Source organism: Lepidochelys olivacea (genome assembly GCF_965140295.1).
Source record: "Lepidochelys olivacea isolate rLepOli2 genome assembly, chromosome: 17".
Lineage (NCBI taxonomy): Eukaryota > Metazoa > Chordata > Testudines > Cheloniidae > Lepidochelys > Lepidochelys olivacea.
This window is the reverse complement of record NC_140427.1, coordinates 4,374,097-4,395,086: the sequence shown is the minus strand read 5'-3', so window position 1 is coordinate 4,395,086 and position 20,990 is coordinate 4,374,097. Positions and strand designations below refer to the sequence as shown.

The 20,990-nt window shown below is 44.2% G+C and overlaps 1 protein-coding gene across 1 annotated transcript in view; it reads right to left on the bottom strand.

Annotated features, from left to right (window-relative positions):
- Positions 1–20,990, bottom strand: part of VPS53 (VPS53 subunit of GARP complex) — a 98,012-nt gene that overhangs the window by 51,046 nt on the left and 25,976 nt on the right. Inside the window, exons 5-7 of the mRNA XM_084651037.1 lie at positions 16,271–16,357; positions 15,861–15,976; positions 14,481–14,600 (exon numbers count right to left, since the gene is read on the bottom strand). Coding sequence (XP_084507163.1) covers positions 14,481–14,600; positions 15,861–15,976; positions 16,271–16,357 — 323 coding nt within the window. The remainder of the gene's footprint in view (positions 1–14,480; positions 14,601–15,860; positions 15,977–16,270; positions 16,358–20,990) is intronic.

Genomic DNA, 20,990 nt, shown 5'->3' with positions numbered 1-20,990 from the left:
ACAATTACTTTGTTCCCGGAATTACATGTAAGCAGTGTCAGGATGAGCTCCACCCTGACATCTGGTGGTGAGGTGTGGCAAGTTGTGGAAAAGAACTTCAGGGGCCGATCTCATTTGCATAGGCACACCCACCACGCCTAGAATGAGACCATAGCTGCCCAAATGGTCACTTTGGCTGCTGTGGGATCCCCAGTGTCTCTGTTATTGGGGCAGGAAGAATAAATTGTTATTACCCTGATTATGGGAACTGTGCTTGGAACTGTACGTGGCCTTTTGTTATGATGGAGGGATTCACCATCAACTAAGTAGCACTCGCTAGGCAAGGGTCATGGGTTCCAAAACTGTGTGAATGGAGAGAGGCTGGGGACAAGTAGTAGTACTTGGTGGCATGGGCCCCTTGGTGAGGGCCTTACATGCTGATTGCACTTCCTCCTCTCTCCACTGTGGAATATCAGAGCTAATTTTGATTTCATTAGAAGTCTAGTTATAGGCTGCTGAGCTGACTTTGGGCTGACAGTGTACCAGCACTGGGGCTCCCCTACTACAAGCTGAATTCACCTAAGAGCTGAAATCACTGAGTGTTGTGTTAAGTAGTGGGGGAGCCTGAAGATATATTGTGGAGCAGTTTGCGGGACGGCTGGTGAAGCAGTTCGACGCGGAGCAGTGTGTGGATGGCAGGAGCTGCTTGTGGGCCGTGGAGCTGAGTTTGTGGGGCGGCTGACGGAGCGGAGCGCAGCTGAGCGAAGGAGTTCGTGGGGCGGCTGGCGGAGCGGAGCGCAGCTGAGCGAAGGAGTTTGTGGGGCGGCTGGCGGAGTGGAGCGCCGCTATGGAGCTATGGGGCGGTCAGCTTCAGATCACGTAAGGTGCCTCTTACCCCCGTCCCATTTCCACCCAGGTTGGGAGGTAAAGCTCCGCCGATAAACTTTCGAACTCTGGGGCTGCCCTGACCAGGGACAGAGACTTTTGGGGCATTGGACTTTTGGGACTTTGGGTGATTTGGGGTTGCTGGACTCAAGAACCAAAGGGAAAAGGGCATGCCCCAATTTGCCTGGGGTGGGGTGTTTTTGCTCATGGGTTGTGTTATGAATCCTGTTGGTGGTGTTTCCCCAACATAATGCCACATTGTTTCTCTCTGTTATTAAAAGACTTTTGCTACACTCAGACTATGTGCTTGCGAGAGGGGAAGTATTGCCTCTTGGAGGCGCCCAGCGGGGGTGGTATATATTTTTCCCAGGTCACTGGGTGGGGGCTCGAGCCGGTTTGCATTGTGTTATTGGAATGGAACCCCTAGATATTGAACCCGGCCCTTGTTGCTGCCAACTCTGACGGGCAGAAGGGTTACATTTTTGGGGGCTCGTCCGGGATCGCCTGGGTCAGTACCCCTCGCAAGCACCTGTTGAGTGATCCACTACATTGGGAAACAATTTATATTTTTTTTGTTTGTGCTTATATTTTGAGGAAATTACTGTTTGTATAATGGCTAATATGTCAGGTTTGTTGGGCCCTGGCTCAGCAGCTTCTAGCTCGGAGGCTGCAGCCTCGGCTGATGATTGGACAAAAGCTCTGGGGCAAATATTGGAAAAGGTTGTGCTGCCCCATGCTGAGTCAGACTCTTGTCGTAAGTTAAGATTATTTGCTGGGGAGGAGGAGTTTGAACCCTGGTTAGAGCATACCACTGAAATGCTGCAAGAGTGGGCCGTACCAGATGCAGAAAAGCGAAGATGCCTTATAGAGAGCCTTGGCGGCCCAGCATTAGATGTGATTCGCACCCTGAAGCTCATTGACCCTGGGGTCAGTGTGAAGGACTGCCTAGAGGCCCTTGAACACAACTTTGGGAGCGTAGAGGGCCCTGAAGACAGCTACTGTAAGTTCCTTAATTCCCGACAACAAAAGGGCGAGAAGGCTTCAGCCTACATACAGAGACTGGAGAGACTGCTTCAGAGAGCTGTCATGAGGGGAGCAGTGACTGCTGAGCAGATGGATCAGACCAGACTGGCTCAAATTGTAAGAGGAACTCAGTATCAGAACCCGATTCTACTTCATCTCCAGCTAAGAGAACGACGGGAACATCCCCCAAGTTACTCCCAGCTGATAAAAGAGGTCAGAGAGGAGGAAGAAAGGCAGGCTGCCAGTGAGTTTTGGGAAGCCCAAACATCGGAGCCAGCCAGCACAACACCACTGCAAATGGCCAGTGTACTGATGGTGAGCACCAGAGAGGAACTTGCCCAACAAATGCAGGTCCTGACGGAACGGATAGCTGAGCTGCAAAGTACCGTTGACCGAGTTAAGACTTCTAGGAATAAGAAGCCTCAAACTGTGGCGATTGAGAAGCCCGCACTTAGAGCCACCATCCCCCCCAGGCGAAGGGGGAAAGGTCAATTCTTCTGCTACCGATGTGGTCAGGATGGACACAGTGCTGCCAAGTGCCGTAATGAAGAAAACCCCTCCTTAGTGTATGGAAAGCTGAGGATCAGTTGGGAGAGATCCGGTAGCTGCCAGAGGGTCTGGGGACGGGGACCCCCCAGGTCTGCAGGATTTGAAGATTCCCCCAGAAAAGACTGTCCAGCTGGGATCCCTGCAGGACTGATAGGGCCTCGAGCAGAGGTCATGGTGAGGATTGAAGGGGTGGAGTGTAAAGCAGTGCTTGACACTGGATCTCAAGTGACTATTATATTTCAGTCATTCTACCAACAGATGCTTAGGCACCTGCCTATACAGCCACTGACTGGCCTTGGCCTATGTGGCCTCAGCATGGATGAATACCCCTATCAAGGGTATGTCATAGTGCACCTGGAATTCCCAGAGGAGGTTGCTGGGGTAAGAGAAGAGGTAGACACAGCTGCCTTAATATGCCCTGACCCTAAAGGGACTTCTGATGTGTCTGTGCTGATAGGGACCAACTCCAGTCTCTTCAAGGTACTCGCGGATTACTGCAGAAGGCGGGCTGGGGACCAGTACCTGAATACCCTGATGATCCATACGCTTTGTGCTGAAGCCTATAGGAAAATTGAGAGCGCTAAAAGGGACACATCTGAGCTACCGCTTGGGGCACTGAAGTACGCGGGCACAACCCCCTTAGTAGTGCCTGCAAGGACGGAGCAAGAAGTGCTTGTCATGAGTACCTGTCTGAAAGGCAGTAAAGGGACGTTAGCAATGATAGAGCAGCCGATGGGAGGAGAGCTCCCTGAAGGAGTGCTGGTCCCCAGTGGAGTCATAACCCTACCTGCTGAAGCCCAGGAAAGGGTGACTATACTGATTGCTAATGAAACGAGTCGTGATATTTTTGTGAAGCAAGGACAAAAGATAGCAGACCTCTTTGAGCCTGAGTCGATTGTAAAACCCCAGTATGAAACTCCAGTTTCGGCAATAGACCCAGCAAAGTTTGACTTTGGAGATTCACCAGTGTCCGAGGACTGGAAAGATCGCCTGAGGAAGAAACTTTGTGAAAGATCCAAGGTGTTCTCACTGCATGAGTGGGATGTGGGATGTGCAAAAGGAGTAGAGCACAATATCAGACTACATGACTCTCGACCTTTCAGGGAGAGATCTAGGAAGATTGCTCTCTCTGAGATGGAAGATGTGCGACATCATCTTCAGGAGCTGGCTGCGAATGGCATCATTACAGAGTCCCGCAGCCCATACGCCTCACCCATTGTGGTAGTCCGCAAAAAGAATGGGAAAATCCGGATGTGTATTGACTACCGCACCCTAAACAGCCGTACTGTGGTCGACCAGTACACTATGCCTCGAGTGCAAGACGCCTTAGACTGTTTGCTGGGAAGCCAGTGGTTCTCTGTGTTGGATCTTCGAAGTGGATACTACCAGATCCCTCTGGGAGAAGAAGATAAGGAGAAGACAGCCTTCATCTGCCCATTAGGGTTTTATCAGTTCGAACGCATGCCCCAAGGGATTTCTGGAGCACCTGCCACCTTTCAACGTCTCATGGAGAAAGTTGTGGGAGACATGAATTTACTGCAAGTGTTAGTTTATTTGGATGACCTGATTGTGTTTGGAAGAACCTTAGAGGAGCATGAAGAAAGACTTCTTAAAGTGCTTGATAGGTTGGAGGATTATGGTCTGAAGCTTTCAATTGACAAATGCCAGTTCTGCAGAACCTCAGTGAAGTATGTGGGTCACATTGTGTCCCAAGAAGGTGTGAGTACTGATCCTGATAAAATAGAAGCACTCACTACATGGCCACGTCCAAGTAACTACAGAGAACTCAAGACCTTCCTTGGATTTAGTGGCTACTACCGCAGATTTGTGAAAAACTATGCTACGATTGTAAAGCCTCTGAATGATCTTACCAGGGGACATCAGTCCAGCAAGAACAAATCTAAGTCCAAGAATAAGGGGAGGTCCCCAAAGCCTCCTGTGCAGAGACACAATGGCCCCTTTGCACCATTTGGGCCACGGTGGGATGAGAGATGTGAAAGGGCTTTTCGAGAAATCATTACTTGCCTAACTCATGCTCCAGTCCTAGTTTTTGCTGACCCAAGCAAACCATTTATCCTGCATACTGATGCCAGTTTGGAGGGTCTGGGAGCAGTCCTGTACCAGGAAGTGGAAGGCAAATGTAAACCGGTAGCCTTTGCCAGCCGAGGATTGTCTGATAGTGAAACTCGCTATCCCACCCACAAGCTGGAGTTTTTGGCCTTGAAATGGGCCATCACTGAGAAATTTCGAGACTACTTGTATGGTGCTCAGTTCCAGGTGTGGACAGACAACAATCCACTGACTTATGTGTTAACAAGTGCTAAGCTGGATGCTACAGGGCAGAGATGGGTGGCCGCCTTGGCTAGCTATGAGTTCAGCATTCAGTACCGATCAGGGAGAAGCAATGTAGATGCAGATGCATTGTCCAGGCGTCCGCAGGCTCCAGAAGTTGCTGTGATACCCACAGATGGAGTGAGAGCTATTTGCAGTGTGAGTCGCCGAGAGCCAGAGGCCCGTGAAGGCTTTCAGGGATGTGTTGCAGAAGCTTTGGGCCTGCCCCCTGAATGCATGCCTTCTGCTTCGGTGAACTATATTGCATTAGACCAATCTCCTTTGCCCATGCTCAATGCGGCTGACTGGCAAGAAGCCCAGCGGCAAGATATTGACATTCGTGATACACTACTTGCCAAAAGGGAGGGGCGAAGCCCAGCTGCGGTTGTCCCACCTAACCCGGAGGGTAAACTACTATTGAGAGAATGGACCAAACTAAAACTGATTCAGGGAGTGCTACACCGAATGACCACTGACCCTTTACAAAAACAACGAGCACAACTAGTACTGCCAAAAAAGTACAGAGCCCTGGCCATGAGGGCCCTGCATGATGACTTTGGGCATTTAGGGATGGAGAGGACCCTGGAACTTATTCGTAGTAGGTTCTATTGGCCCCGAATGGCTGAAGATGTTCGCAGGAAATGTGAGACTTGCGCTCGATGTGTTCAAAGGAAAACTCTGCCCACGAGGGCTGCATATCTCAAGAACATCACCAGCAACAAACCTTTGGAGTTGGTATGCATTGATTTCTTGTCTGTGGAGGTAGACAAGAGGAATGTTGGAAACATTCTAGTAGTGACTGACCATTTTACACGGTATGCACAAGCATATCCCACACGTGATCAGAGGGCCACCACCGTTGCTCGAGTATTGTGGGACAAATATTTCTCAGTCTATGGATTCCCGGCTCGGATACACTCTGATCAGGGGCGGGATTTTGAGAGTCACCTTCTGAAGGAGGTGCTGAAGATAGCAGGAATTAAAAAGTCTAGGACAACGCCTTATCACCCCCAAGGTGATCCTCAGCCCGAGAGGTTCAATCGAACCCTATTAGATATGTTGGGAACTTTGCGACCAGAGCAGAAGGCAACCTGGAGCCAGCATGTCGCATTTCTGGTGCATGCCTACAATGCCACAAAGAACGATGCTACGGGAGTCACCCCATATCTCTTGATGTTTGGGCGAGAACCAAGATTACCCATAGACTTGTGCTTTGGTGTATCAGAGGATGGAGATAGCTATGAAACTCATCAGCAGTATGTATCCCGACTAAGAGAAAAGCTGCGGGATGCTTATCGCTTAGCTACCGCTGCGGCTCGGAAGAACGCAGACCGCAACAAACATCGATATGATGCTAGAGTGCGTTCGCAGGAGCTCCAGCCGGGGGACAGAGTCCTGCTGCGAAATTTGGGTATTGCTGGCAAACACAAGATAGCTGACAGATGGAAGGCAATACCTTACCTGGTGATGGAAAAGCTGGGAGATCTGCCGGTCTACAAGATCAAACCTGAAGACGGTCCAGGGCAAATAAAGACGGTGCATAGAAACCTTTTGCTCCCTGTGGGGGAATTAGTAAGCACCCCTTGTGAGATGGGCCACGGCAGGGCCGCCGGGCAGAACAGAGGTGCTAGACCAAAGCCGCCATCCAACACAGACAGTGGGCCCCCTGCAGCTAACTTACCCCTATTCTGCACATCTGAGAGTGAGTCTGAGGAGGAAGACACAACCCTGGTGTATCCTGGGATGGAGACAAGATTTCAGTCTCGATCAGCTGAACCAAACGAGAGTTTTCCCTCTTCCGCCCTAAACCCAATGGCGGAACTATTTAGGCCCCTTTCTGATACCCCGGTGCTGCTGATGAGACCCCCCTGTGATGACAAACACAGGTTATTGGACAATGGGGACAGACAGGTAGAGGATGTCCTGGGCACCTTGGACCCTCCAGCGTTAGAACTAGGAGTGCAGGGGCCTACGCCAGTAGCCGAGGGACCCTCCAGGGAAGCCTCTCCATCCGTCACTCAAGAGGATGTTCCCCCTACCTCGGCAACAGAGATTCTCAATAGACGAGACAGGGTGATAAGACCAGTGAAACGGTTAACTTATGATGCACCTGGGGTGACTAGTGAGGAGCCAATACATTTAGCACACAGGCTTGTGGAAGCTAAAGTGGGCTTCCTGAGGCCCTTTGGAGGAAACCAATGAGTTGGTATAAAGGGAGTGTGATTTGTCGGGACGACAAAGTCTCGGCTGGGGGGAGGATGTAAGCAGTGTCAGGATGAGCTCCACCCTGACATCTGGTGGTGAGGTGTGGCAAGTTGTGGAAAAGAACTTCAGGGGCCGATCTCATTTGCATAGGCACACCCACCACGCCTAGAATGAGACCATAGCTGCCCAAATGGTCACTTTGGCTGCTGTGGGATCCCCAGTGTCTCTGTTATTGGGGCAGGAAGAATAAATTGTTATTACCCTGATTATGGGAACTGTGCTTGGAACTGTACGTGGCCTTTTGTTATGATGGAGGGATTCACCATCAACTAAGTAGCACTCGCTAGGCAAGGGTCATGGGTTCCAAAACTGTGTGAATGGAGAGAGGCTGGGGACAAGTAGTAGTACTTGGTGGCATGGGCCCCTTGGTGAGGGCCTTACATGCTGATTGCACTTCCTCCTCTCTCCACTGTGGAATATCAGAGCTAATTTTGATTTCATTAGAAGTCTAGTTATAGGCTGCTGAGCTGACTTTGGGCTGACAGTGCACCAGCACTGGGGCTCCCCTACTACAAGCTGAATTCACCTAAGAGCTGAAATCACTGAGTGTTGTGTTAAGTAGTGGGGGAGCCTGAAGATATATTGTGGAGCAGTTTGCGGGACGGCTGGTGAAGCAGTTCGACGCGGAGCAGTGTGTGGATGGCAGGAGCTGCTTGTGGGCCGTGGAGCTGAGTTTGTGGGGCGGCTGACGGAGCGGAGCGCAGCTGAGCGAAGGAGTTCGTGGGGCGGCTGGCGGAGCGGAGCGCAGCTGAGCGAAGGAGTTTGTGGGGCGGCTGGCGGAGTGGAGCGCCGCTATGGAGCTATGGGGCGGTCAGCTTCAGATCACGTAAGGTGCCTCTTACCCCCGTCCCATTTCCACCCAGGTTGGGAGGTAAAGCTCCGCCGATAAACTTTCGAACTCTGGGGCTGCCCTGACCAGGGACAGAGACTTTTGGGGCATTGGACTTTTGGGACTTTGGGTGATTTGGGGTTGCTGGACTCAAGAACCAAAGGGAAAAGGGCATGCCCCAATTTGCCTGGGGTGGGGTGTTTTTGCTCATGGGTTGTGTTATGAATCCTGTTGGTGGTGTTTCCCCAACATAATGCCACATTGTTTCTCTCTGTTATTAAAAGACTTTTGCTACACTCAGACTATGTGCTTGCGAGAGGGGAAGTATTGCCTCTTGGAGGCGCCCAGCGGGGGTGGTATATATTTTTCCCAGGTCACTGGGTGGGGGCTCGAGCCGGTTTGCATTGTGTTATTGGAATGGAACCCCTAGATATTGAACCCGGCCCTTGTTGCTGCCAACTCTGACGGGCAGAAGGGTTACATACAACTAGTTGTTTTGTGTTTGAAATCTACAAATGTTGCTCAAACATGCTCTTCAAACCAAGCAGCTAGATGAAAATACACAAAAACCTGGCATAATTTAAAGTCATATCCACATTATGTAGGCTATTTCATCAAAACCGGATCAGGTGGGATTTTTATTTTTTTTGCTAAGTACATCTGGCTAACAAGTTAGTGCTGTGACTATGTTTATTAAGTTCTAATGGAAGAAATGCTTGATTTTAAAACCCCCCCCCCACTATAAATTAGTGCTGTCATTCTGGATCAGTTTTTCAGCTGGTATAAATCAGTAGTTCTTTTAACTCCAATGGAACTATACCAGTTTACACAAGCAGACAATCTAGGCCTCTATATTCATGGGCACCATTGATATTTTAATTAAAAGTATATTTTTAAGATATAAAAGGCTTCACAAAACCTCTGTTTCCAGAGTGGAATTATTCACAGCTCCCAGGTGGACTGACCTATTGTTAAATACCTCCATTCAAGTATCCTTTGGCTACAGTCACACATAAGTCCTTTATTTCTTTAGGAGAACGAAAGAGCTAGGACTTGAAGAGGGTGGAAATGTTTAAACAACTCAATCTTTTGTTTTCTTTAAAGAGCCATATACAAGATCCATCTTTTGTTTGACTTAGCTGAGAGAACAAAGCTTCTAACTTTCAGAAATAAAAGTTGACAGGGCTTAATTGATTCTTTTAGAGAAATGGAAATGCCTACACATTCTGGAGCGTGCCAAAGTAAATAGCTAAGCACTTAAGTCCCTTTGCAACCCTTGAAACCTTCCATCACTTTTTACTGTACTGGAACTGCTTTAAGGACTAAAACTGATTATACAAAACAGTGGATTTTCCATAGACACAGATATGTTAGTAAGAGCAGTTGGGATTTTTTTTTTTTTAAATATTTATTGAGGGTGGATTTGGATTGTTTAAAAAGACCTTCCAGCCATATCTAAGAAGGATTTGCTTATTTAATTTTCCCAGTTCAGTTCCAGCAATAGCTGAAATGCAACAAGTGACAACAACAAAGCGGGATTCTTTAACTGTCATTTTCCCTTAGGTGCTGAAATGCAGAAAAATCCATATCAGTAAAAATTACAGAGAGATTTTGTGTGTGTGTGTGTGTGTATGTATGTATTTAGGTACTGCTCTCACAATATGATCTGCTTTTCCCTGATTTACTTACATGGATCTTCCTTCAAAAAGCTTTCTACCTGCAATGTTGAATGCAATTCTCAATTATGTTCTTTGCTGTCCAGTGCTATTTGAAAGTTTAAACACTACTCCAGGTTCAGATCTACATTCATGCTTCTATTTTGTGGTCAAGCTTAGAGCTGGCTGAAATTTGGGATTTCTGGCTTGCACCAAATTTTGAAATTTCCTGAGAACTGGAAATTTTGGAAAAAAAAATCCTTTTGGAAACACCAGTTCAAGGTGTTTCTGAAACAAAATATGTTCCCCAGAATGCCAGCCGCAGCTGACTGAACTTGACCAGATTCACATCAATGTCAGTCAGCTGTTGCCCAGGCTGGCAGGGTCTATGGTTCCAGTGCAGCCTTGCCATGCTGCACTGTAGACCCCAAGGCTTTCGGACTCCTCTAAGCCAGCTGCTTCCCAGGGCTGCCTGACTCTGTTTGGTCAGAACATTTCCAACCAGCTCTAGTCCAGATATTAAAGGAATTATATTAATATAATAAAACTATGGGGGGACATTGTAGCAATAGAGAGGCCCACTTCATCAGCCCTTACTCGTGGGTGTAACCCTGCTTAAGTCAGACAAGTAATTCACGTGAGAAAAGACTGTAGGATCAGACCTCTTGAACCTCAAGAAAAAAAACCTGTGGATTGAGAAAGCAGCATCTTTTAATGGACTAACAAATAAACAAGCGTTTGGCCTCAAAACATGTCTGGAGCCATGTGAATAAGAGACTTTATATGAACATGTGGACCTGTTTGCTGTAATTCCCGTTTCCTTAAATTTGACAGGATACAGTAATATCAGCATTTGACTCCAGCTGAAATACAAAGTACAAAGGAACCTCAGAGTAGGAGAACTACTGGCTTCTAAAAAGCTGAACGAATTAAAGAGGCTGTGAAGTAGTTATAGACCCATTTTTGAGATTTGTTGTTCTAGGCACTAATTCAGAAAAGTACTTAAGGATGTGCTTAACTTTAAGCAAGTGAGTAGTCCCAATGACTGCTCACATGCTGAAAGTCATACATGTGCCTTGCTGAATCAAAGTTTTAAAATGGATTTTAACGAAATGTAACACAAACAGAAATCTCTTCTTTTTAAAAAAAAGAAGTCAAGGATGACAGGTGTGATTTTGTGATACTTTATGTAAACATTCCCCTCATTGTGACAAACTTAAAATATTAATACAGGGAAACAGGAAGCGAGTGAGGCCTCAGTCCTGCTACACGTACACATCTGAGTGACTTCACTCGTTTTAGCAGCCCCAGGCCTATTTGCATGTGTAAAACAGAGCACACGTCTACAAAACTACGGCCTTGTCTAGTTTCAGTGCCCAAGCTGAAATGCAAAGATGAAACCAATAGCATCCATGGTAAAATATAAATAAATGAAAAATTTCAGCTGTTTCAGCCATTCTAGATGTTGCTAGTTTAACTCAGTTTTGGTGGTTTATTAGTGCTAATTTTATGCTGACAACTTCCCTTTACCTGACTCCCAGCAAGTGCTGGGACCGCCACAAAGCAGCCACCTTGACCCTAAACAACACGGACTGGGCATTTCGCTATGGCAGCTCACACATGCCTTCAACCTTTGGCTACATGTGTATTAGCAAAGACCTTATTTCTCTTCTAGCCCTCTACTTGTCTTTTCTTTTCTTTTTAAAATAACTTTGCTAAGTTTCAAATAACAGTAAATTACTAGAAACCACAATTCCTTTTGCCAAAGCTACCAGAAATATTAGACTGCTCCTGGCAGCCTGCTGAGATAAAAAGAGGCTGAACTAGCCTGTTTTTCTGTGGGAGACTTATAATTATGTCTCTTCTAAATATTTTCCAGGCTTTTTTCCCCTCACTATCTGCAAATCTTTTTAAACCATTTTCATGGGTGGGTTTCTCACCACTAATTATATTCTCCCTCCGCAGATAGAAAACAGAGCAGAAATGAGAGATAACAGTATCTCTGTTTACTGTAATCCTTTAATACACCATATAAGTAGTTGTTTTAAGAAGCATGGCTGGAAAAAATATCAGCTGAATTTGAATGCAAAATCTGATGCTCAATAGATCCATATAAAGCATCGGTACAAGAACCTGAATAGAAGAGGATCCAGTCAAACCTCTTATAAGCACCTGGTGAGTTACTTACAAAGGACTGTAGAAATACAACAGTTAAATGACATACAATTAAATTTGGCAACATCACGCAGCAAGAACTTAAATTAAAACCATATTACTTGCAGCAATCCACCCAGTAGTGTTCAGCTGTCCCTTTTCTTTCCCAAGTTTTCACATTTGGCTTCATCTCATTCACCCTGAACAAGAGAGCTAGTCAAATCATGATGTAGCAATTTAACAAATAAAATATTCAAATTATTATTATTATTGTTGTAGTTCTTCATCCAACTCTACTTTTAAGAGGGATTGCTTGATTTCACAAACATGCAAGACCCCTCAACCCACTTTGGGTTGCATTGATTGTTAAACCAAAGAACAAATGAACAGGTACACCAAAAACAATAACTTGAAAGGATGAAAACAGTGCTAAAGCTAAGCAACTCTTCTTCAATGTTACGTTAATAATTAAAACACTTCCAAGCAAGAAAGAGAAAAGAAATGAAAAATCCAAATCATGCTGGAATATGGACACGTGTAATCAACCTCAGGTCAGATATTACAGAACAATAAATCATTTCACAATAATTTGCTGCCTGTCAAGTACTAACAAGATCCTAGCAACATGTTGGGTGTAGCTCTTCTTTCACCCCACAAACAACCACTTCTAATTTTACCAGATGGTGCATCTGTAACTGTCTAAACAGAGAAAGGAAAATCCCACAAACAGGATCTTAAAAATAGTAAGAACAGACTTTCCCTACACTTCTAATAGCCTTATCTTAGAGAGGCAGTAAAACAGAGAAAGGTTTTCTTCCCGGCCCCTACCAGATTTTGTGGTAGGACTTGACACCAGTGTGTCTTCTACCGGCATTATGAAAAGGTTTCATTTTACAGTCCAAGCCACTATAAAATAAATGGCTGCACATTAGCAAAGGAACCATGGGCCAAATTCTGGCTCACCGCATAAGCAGTTACATATATTAGGTGCATAAGCAGCATTAATGCGTGGCTGTGTAATGGCCAGCAAGAGTCTCATCCACAGCTCCCTGCTCCCATCAGATTGGTACTGTGCAGAGCAGGAGCAATGTAGAAGAAAAAGGGCATGCTTTCTATTTCTGGGGTACAGCACATACATGGACCATGGCCTTAATTCAGTAAAGCATTTAAGAATTTGCTTAAAACTCCCTGGACTATGAAGTAGCTTAAGCAAGTGCTTGAAGTTAAGCCTGTGTTTAAGGGCTTTGTCAAACCAGGGCACATGCCTATTATTCCCAGGTGTCTCCACAGACTTTGAGGGGAGTAGTACCGGGGTGGAACACATGCATCCCCACTGGGTTTTCTGGCAGAAGGGTCAGCGCAGTACAGAGGAGCTGCCAGATTCTACCTCTATGTTTTCAGTGTTCAGACACACTAAAGCAATGACATCAATATTGCCTGCAATCCTATACTGCCTTGGACAGCTAGTTGCTCTCCCTAGGAAGGACGCCATCAAAAGCCATTCTAAACACTGTATCTGCAGAGCTCCGCCAAGGCCCTCTCCTCTACCAAGCCCCCTCTTTGATATCTGAGAATGGCAGTCACATGCATGCAAAAAGCAAACATTAGGCTAAAGTCTATGAGTTCACATTACCATGAAAACATTGTCACTCCATCCCCTGCATGAATGCTAACAGCACACTTTTAAATTTGATTCTTTGGCTCTGCCTTTAGCACCGTCTCAGGCAGTTTTGTACACAGTGTGGTTCATTTTAACCCCACCAAGGAGTGAGGGGATGGTAAAACACGCTAGCTGTCTCCTAGCCATTTTCTCAGCCCCATCCTCAAATTCCCAACTGAAGCCATCCCACCCCAAGAACGCCCGGGTGGGTCACTCAACACGAATGCTTAATCAGCTAGAAGGCGGTGGTAGTGGGTGACAAGATACACTGCTAATTCAGGAAGAGACTAGAACCAGAGATCAAGGCCGAGTATCCTATGCAGCAGTGTAGAGAAAGACCACAAGCTCAGCTCACTAGTTCGGATTCTGTTGTTCAAACGATTCCAGAAAAACAGCACCATGACCAAGCTGGGTGAAAAAATTTCGTAGCAGAACCAGGCATGTTTTGTCCATTTATTTTTTTCCTGGATGGGGTGGTTGCTGCAAACCTCAATTGCTGAGCTCAGAGCCAAGTGGGGTCAATTTCAGGTGGAAACCATACAAAACTCAGTAGATTCAGAATAGCCTTGTTTGGTTATTTCAGGGAAAATAAAGTGATGACTCCCACTGCATGAACCAATGGGAATCAGCACATGAAGTTCTAGACTCAACACTATGGGGAAAAATTTCGCCCTGACTCTGTGCAATTCCATTGAAGTCAGGTGGAAATCAGGGCAGAAACTGGCCCCGAGCATTATTTTGTTTTAAATGTACATATCTTCTACTTTGTGTTATGCTTCTGGGCCAAAGAAACAAGGCTAAGAAAGTGGTGGAAAAGATCAGCTCTGGGTTTATTACAAATACAGATTCCTATGAGGTCACATAAAATGATGTTCACTGTAAATAAATTAATTACTATGCCTATTAAAAGCCAGGCAATGGGAAGCCAGGTCATTTGTGAATTGTATACATAATAATCATTTATGAATAAAATGGACTGTTAAAAAGATGAACCAGTTGCATCCAATTTTAAACTATCCATTTTGGCTGGATATAAATTGCAAAGAATATATCCAGCCTTTAAATTCTTGGAAAAGTTACCCTGTGCAATGCATTTTCTAACTTCCTTTCCCCGCAGGCATGTGAAGGGCAAAAAGACCGATCATTTTACCTTTCGGAAAGCTGGCGTATCTGTGGAATCCCCATATATTTGTTGAAGTGCTCTAACACATTCACAACACCTTGCAGGAGATTGGCAACTTCCCCGTACTGTCTCCTCCTGGTCATAGCCCTGAAGAGGAAATCAGAGATTATAAAACCAGGCTCAGTGTAAAGGGCAGATCTTGGGTGGCAATTCCATAGATTACCTCATCCTTCTCTGGGTCACAGCAACGCATACTGAAATTTATTTTTCTAAAATACACAAACGTTCATTAACATTCCGCTGCAGCATTAGAATTTGTTTTAACTGATGCTAAAATAAACGGAGACAGCATACAGCTAATAATACTTCAAAAACACAGACGTCAAAAGTAACTCTTGGCAAAGAACATGTAAACTACTGAATGCATCAACTTAACAGTACAGGTTTGAAGGCAGTAAATGTTATTTTGTCATATTGACCCAAATTAAGATATTTCTCATCCCAGAAGAGTATGAGTTAGAGCCTCACAGGGAAGAGAATTATAATGAAAAGTGGTTGGCCTTGACTTCATTGTTAATGTCTTTCATGAGCAAATGATGGAAAAGTCAAATTGAATTATTTCTTTTTCTGTATTCTTCAGGCTCTGTACAGCTGGAAAGGCTGGGTTTAAACTATAAGTGCCTAGAAACATGAGGTTCTGTGCAGCAAGCTCTCAGCTGGGTAATTTACTACCATGCAAACCAGGCCTAGCCCTTGTCTTGCAACTTTCCAGTTGCTTGCAAAACTCATCTGATCAACAAGTGAAACCTGTGGATTGCCCCAGCAGCATGCTCCTCAAGCAAACCAACTAGAGACTACTACTGATAAAACATAGTTTCAAAATGCAGGCAGAAGAGAAGAACTGGGTTCCCTTCTCTTGAAGGGCCATTAAACATACTTCATAATTTATGTAACAGCACCTGCACACAGTAGTGGTGGGCACCTTAGAAATGCAAACAACTAAAGAAATAGATACATTTCACTAATCTCAAATACCACTTGAGGGATGCTCTAATTTGTAAAGCCCACACTCAGAATTAGGAAATCCAACTGAATGGAGCAACATTATTCACCAACATAGCAACTATGGTCCTCTAATGCTGATTTCAGTGACACAACTCAAGAGTCCAAGGGTGCAACAATAGTTCCCATTCATATGAGACAGGGATTGCAGGACCTGCCAGATACATGCAGAAAGGACCTGCCAACAGTGTTTATAATAGCGATTGCTAATTCTGTGAGCGCACGGTCCCTGGAAGAATAAGAATCGGCTAATGCAGAACTATTCAGAATGCTGCCCAGTACTCCACAATACAGCTGTAGAGCCCCATATTTATAAAAGTGCCAGTGAAAGTTCCTGTGGCTTACTCAAGTGAATCCACACCCCCTGCCAGCATGTGTAGGTGATTGAGGGTAGTGATGGAGGTGGTCAGATGCCGTTTGGCATGATCTAGTTGCTTGATATCTCGTGTGATTTCTTTAACCTAGGGATTAAAAAGAAGAGACTGATTAAACATCCAAGCCACCACAGCAAATTGTAAGGAGAGGATGTAACAGGCCCTGTCCTCTGGAATTAGAACCCTGCTAGCTTCTACAGCCACATTAACATAGGGACAAGGGTTCAGAACCTACATACAGCACGTAGAACTAGAGCCAGAATGAACTCTCCATAGCATGTGCTACCAATATGCGACCATTAGGGTGGACAAACCACAAATGCTGAGAACAAAAGAAGATCTCCCACTCCCCTTAAAGGACAGGAAGAAACTGCCACTCACCATTTGCTCTGATTTTTCCGCCTTGTCTTTGATATCTTTAATCTTACCAAAGAGTTGCTGAATGGCTTTCTGGGCCTCCTCAAGAGCCTGAGAGAGAAGGAAAAGATTCATACTCAGTTTCCATCATCAAAGGAACTATGCAGTTGCTCCCTAGTGCAAATTTTGTAGCATTTTTACAACACATAACATTCAATCTGTATATCAGAGGCCAATATACAATTGTATTGTCCCAAGGTTTAATAGAAAGACCTGAGACAAGGAATTTTTCCCAAGACCTTTTCAAAATAAATTGGATAGGATTTTATTCTTTGTGGTCGATGGCTCAATATGAATTTTATAACAGACTCTAAGTGCCTGAATTAAGAGCTCTAAGAGTTTGTCTCTACGGATTACAAACTGGAAAGTCACGATATTTAAGAAAACCAGAATATTTTCCACCCATCTAGTGAAACTGGAAAGACACTTAAAACCTCCACTGATCCACATATTTACAGTGGATCAGGAGAAGAAAATATCTACTCTACCAAAAAAAGTGATATGAAAAAGGTGCCATCAATGGAAAAAGTATCAAGTGAGTTACCTAGGGGGACAGAGGAACTGAACTTGCCATGTTTGCTAAATGAATAAGTCTCCTAAATGAAGGGGGAAGGAGGCTTTGTGGTTAACACACTAGCCTAGGCCTCAGGAAATCTATGTTTAATTCCTGGCTTTGCCACAGACTTCTACTTCAGTGTCTCTGTGGCTCAGTTCCCCATCTATAAAATGGGGATAATATTTAAATATAAAATTCTTCTATCCCTTATAACTCTTGTTTAATTAGAATGTTGGCTCTTCAGAGCAATACTGTCTCTTCCCAGGTGTACCAACAGCACCTAGCACAATCGGGGGAGATGTTGGTTCCGGGCTCTAGCTAATACTGTCATACAAATAATAAATAAAATGACCCCCCCCCTCAGCCAATGCACCAAAATCATGCTACACGGCACTATAACAGAGAAACAACAAAAGGAGTGCAGCCCTCAAGGACAGTGAGATTTGTGTAGCCCAGAGCGAGGCATACAGCAACATAGGGAAACTATTAAGAACACATCAAGCACATTGAGGCTCTCTCATTTCCAGGTTCCCGTTCTGTTTTTGTAAGTAACACGGTGTGATACTGACAGATATGAGGATGCATGGCTATCTGTAGAGTGGTTCCTGGTTTTTTTAACAACAACAAAGCTTGACTTCTGACAGCAAAGGAAAGAAGTAGTCAGCATAAAAACCCAAGACTGCCCATAAGTTTTAAATTAAAAAAAGAACAAACCATGTTTTATTTTTACAAAGCCACTTAGCTGCTGAACCTGGGTTACAAGCACCTCCTAATCTAAACTCACACAGGGCCTCGTGTCTTAGAGAGCTTTCCCAGGATCTGCACTGTAATATTACATAGGGAAAGTCATCATACTTTGTCCATTGTTTCAAGGAAAAAATGTGTGGCAAAATATTTAACACGTTAATAGTGAAAGGAGAGAAATTTCTCCTTTCCTTCCTTCCTTCCTTCCATGCTTCTCAGAGATTTCCACAGTGGGAAATGTGAGCAGAGGCAGACAGAGCAACAGCTTCTTTGCAGGGTAAGAATAAGATTCACAGTCAAGCTCATACATTAGCATCTCTCGAAGAGAGAAAGAGAAAGATGACAGCATTCTCATCCATATCATTGCTACAGTTAAGGGTGCGAGAGCACTTCAACTACAAACCTGTTTGCAGACATTTATAAATCAGCTGTAAAAATTCGCTTCCAGCCACATTATGATTTAATCACATTTGGGAATTTGACTAGACAAATTGAATCCACCATGGTATGGTAACTCTGTAAAGCAACTACTGCATATATGCAGTAAGGGACCAATTCACATACCACTGAAACCAGCAGAAAGACTATTTGACTTCAGTAGAGCAGGATCAGGCCCTAGTGAGCTCTAAGAACTTTTAATTAAGGTTTTAAATACATCTGTACTTGTGTCTTATGCAAAACAAGCCACCTGAGGACAAGATCCTCAGCCAGCACACACATTGATTCACACCAGTGAGGAAACTTGCCCCAGGTTTCTTGGCTGCTACTGTACACTGAGCAGCTGGTTTCAATGGCATCTCTCCCAAATCTTTTCCTGATCACTGTGCTGCATAACCAATTCTTTACTTTCAAAGCATTGTGCGTTGTTCTGTCATGAAGTGCATTCACATTTGTTGGCCTAAGTTATCCAGTTCCTTTCGCATCTGATGGTGATTGTAATTATGTGCTATCTGCGATTCCATCATCATCTGCAGACCTGAAGGGCTCATTTACAACAATTTCATTCAAATCATTCCTATTTTCACACCCTCCCTCACTTAAATTCCCTTCCTCCATAAATCACACTTCTGCCAAAGGCCGGAAAGCATCAGCTCTTCCTCCAAAGAAGTGCTAGCAAAAAAGATAATAAACCTAAATGGAAAACTTAAAAGTTATGGAATGAAGGAATGTAAAACCCCACATCTCGGTCACTTTGCTTTCAATCTCAGCCCTCCAGCTGTGGACTCTAGGGCACGACCTTATCTACATACTTATCTGTAAAAGTCCTTAGCCTTACTGCTGCTGTATTACAGGGGTAATACCATGGCCAGTCTGTGTTGAGATCTGTACTTTAAGCATGACTAATATTCTTCTGTTTCACATTTTAATAACTGAATTTGGTTTCCAAATCTGGCACAATAGCTCTTCCGAAGAAAACTGCATTTTCTATGTCTTGATCATTCATGAGTTGGTATTACATTTTTTATGTTCAAGTTATAGAATTGAAATTTGTGTGTGCACCTGCTGTTGAATTATATTTATGGTTAGAGTTTCATCTGTATATGGTTGTTCAGGAGAAGGTTAGTGGTAAGTGGGCTGTAGGTTGTGGAGAGGAGGCAGCTGAAGCTGAGAAGGGGAACAAAAAGATGGCTTGTACACGGGTTGTTGAATGACTTACCTTCTTCTTTTCCTTGGTTTTGATATCTTGTACTGATAGGATATGCAACCTAGCAATCTCAGTTCAAAGATGACACACAAAAAATTAGTTGAATATATAAAATTATGCACAGAGGTGGAAGTGTTTGCTTGAAAACCTCCTTATGATCATGCTGAAAACGTTAAGTATCTTTTGTCGATTCACTGTTGCAGGTAGTTCAATATCTCACCATAAGGAAAGTGGGAATGACTCTTGATAGACAGAGGGCTGGATTTTGTGTGGTATTTTCAGTTCCTTACATAAATAAGACCAAACCACACAAAGGAAGTAAGTTTAAACCCCATCACAACTGGTGTGAATTGTGTATGTGAGGGGGAGAAAGCCACCCGATCGGATGTCCTAAAACTAACCTGCCAAGTAATTCAACAAATAAGCCCTTTCCATCTTGATAACATCTCCATCCCCAGCTCCCTTTGTCTTCTGCTGTTAAGTAAGCTTCTAATCATCCCCCTCTTTATATCGAATCCCATGAGCAAGGATATTATTGTAGCTACATACTCCTTGAAAAAACAAATACATTTATCAAAATCTTGTGTTTCCAAGATCAAAAGGAAGACCAACTTGGCAGAAGGATTTTTTTCCCCCCTCCTGCTGGAATGGTTTACTTTTTATAATAAATGTGACTAAGTTGGAGAACATTTTTTAATTCACTTTCCAGAGGGGAAAAAAGGTCTCATCGGAAGTATCAGAATCATGTGAGCATTAACTTTTATCTATTTAACGTCCCTTAGCCAGTCATCCAACACGTTCAGTTAGTGAAGTGAATGTACATCTTACATAGATAGTTACATTGCTCATCTGCAATTGACATCTTCCTTTTTTTTTTTTGCTTAATTATTCACGTGTGTGAGAAGGAGAAAAAGAGTTTGGCTCTTAGCCCTAGTTTCTTTTTATAATAAAATCTTGCCTTTTATTCCATATCCATTCCAAAGCATGTGGTTTAAAAACAAAACTAAAGAATTCTCTCTCCAACTTATTTAACCACAGTCTCTGTATAGGTACCAGATCCCAACTTCAGCTATTAAACAGACCATTACCAAAGTGATGCTCTTGCATATTCTGAGACTTGGATAGGCCTGTAAAAAGTCAACCCAAAGTCCCTCACAGAGGCCAGTTGTTACATTTCCTTTTATTTCAGCACAGCACTGACTGCTACCACTAACTGGTATTTCAAGCCAAGAGGGATGTTGAAAACAGAGCTCTAAATAAAGAGATACAGAGGCCAGATCTGGCCAAGAGATTAAATTAGCTCCCACGGAAGCACCACAGCTCGATTACTCCATTCAGAGTACTGTCATGACACTTATTTAGACCTTGGACCACCCAAAACAAATTTAACCTTCAGGGACATATAATTATTTGGTAGGAGATGCTAAACTGAGCTCCATTCAGAGCCTCATCAGTGGCTATCACGGGGGATGGGCAAACACCAATGACATTTCACAATGAAGTTAAATGACAACCCCAGTGCATTAACTGACAGACGCTCATGCTTAGTACAACAGGTTCTAGACATTCAAGGTTGCACACAACTTATTGCAAGGTACATGATATTTGCTCTAGATATGCTTTGTAAAGAGCTTTTGTAACTAGTTTTATGGGAAAGTCCTTTATTTTTTGTTACAAATATCGAAAGATTTTTTCTTGCCCTTAATTACTAATCAGTGTTTCTAAAAGTCTTTTACAGC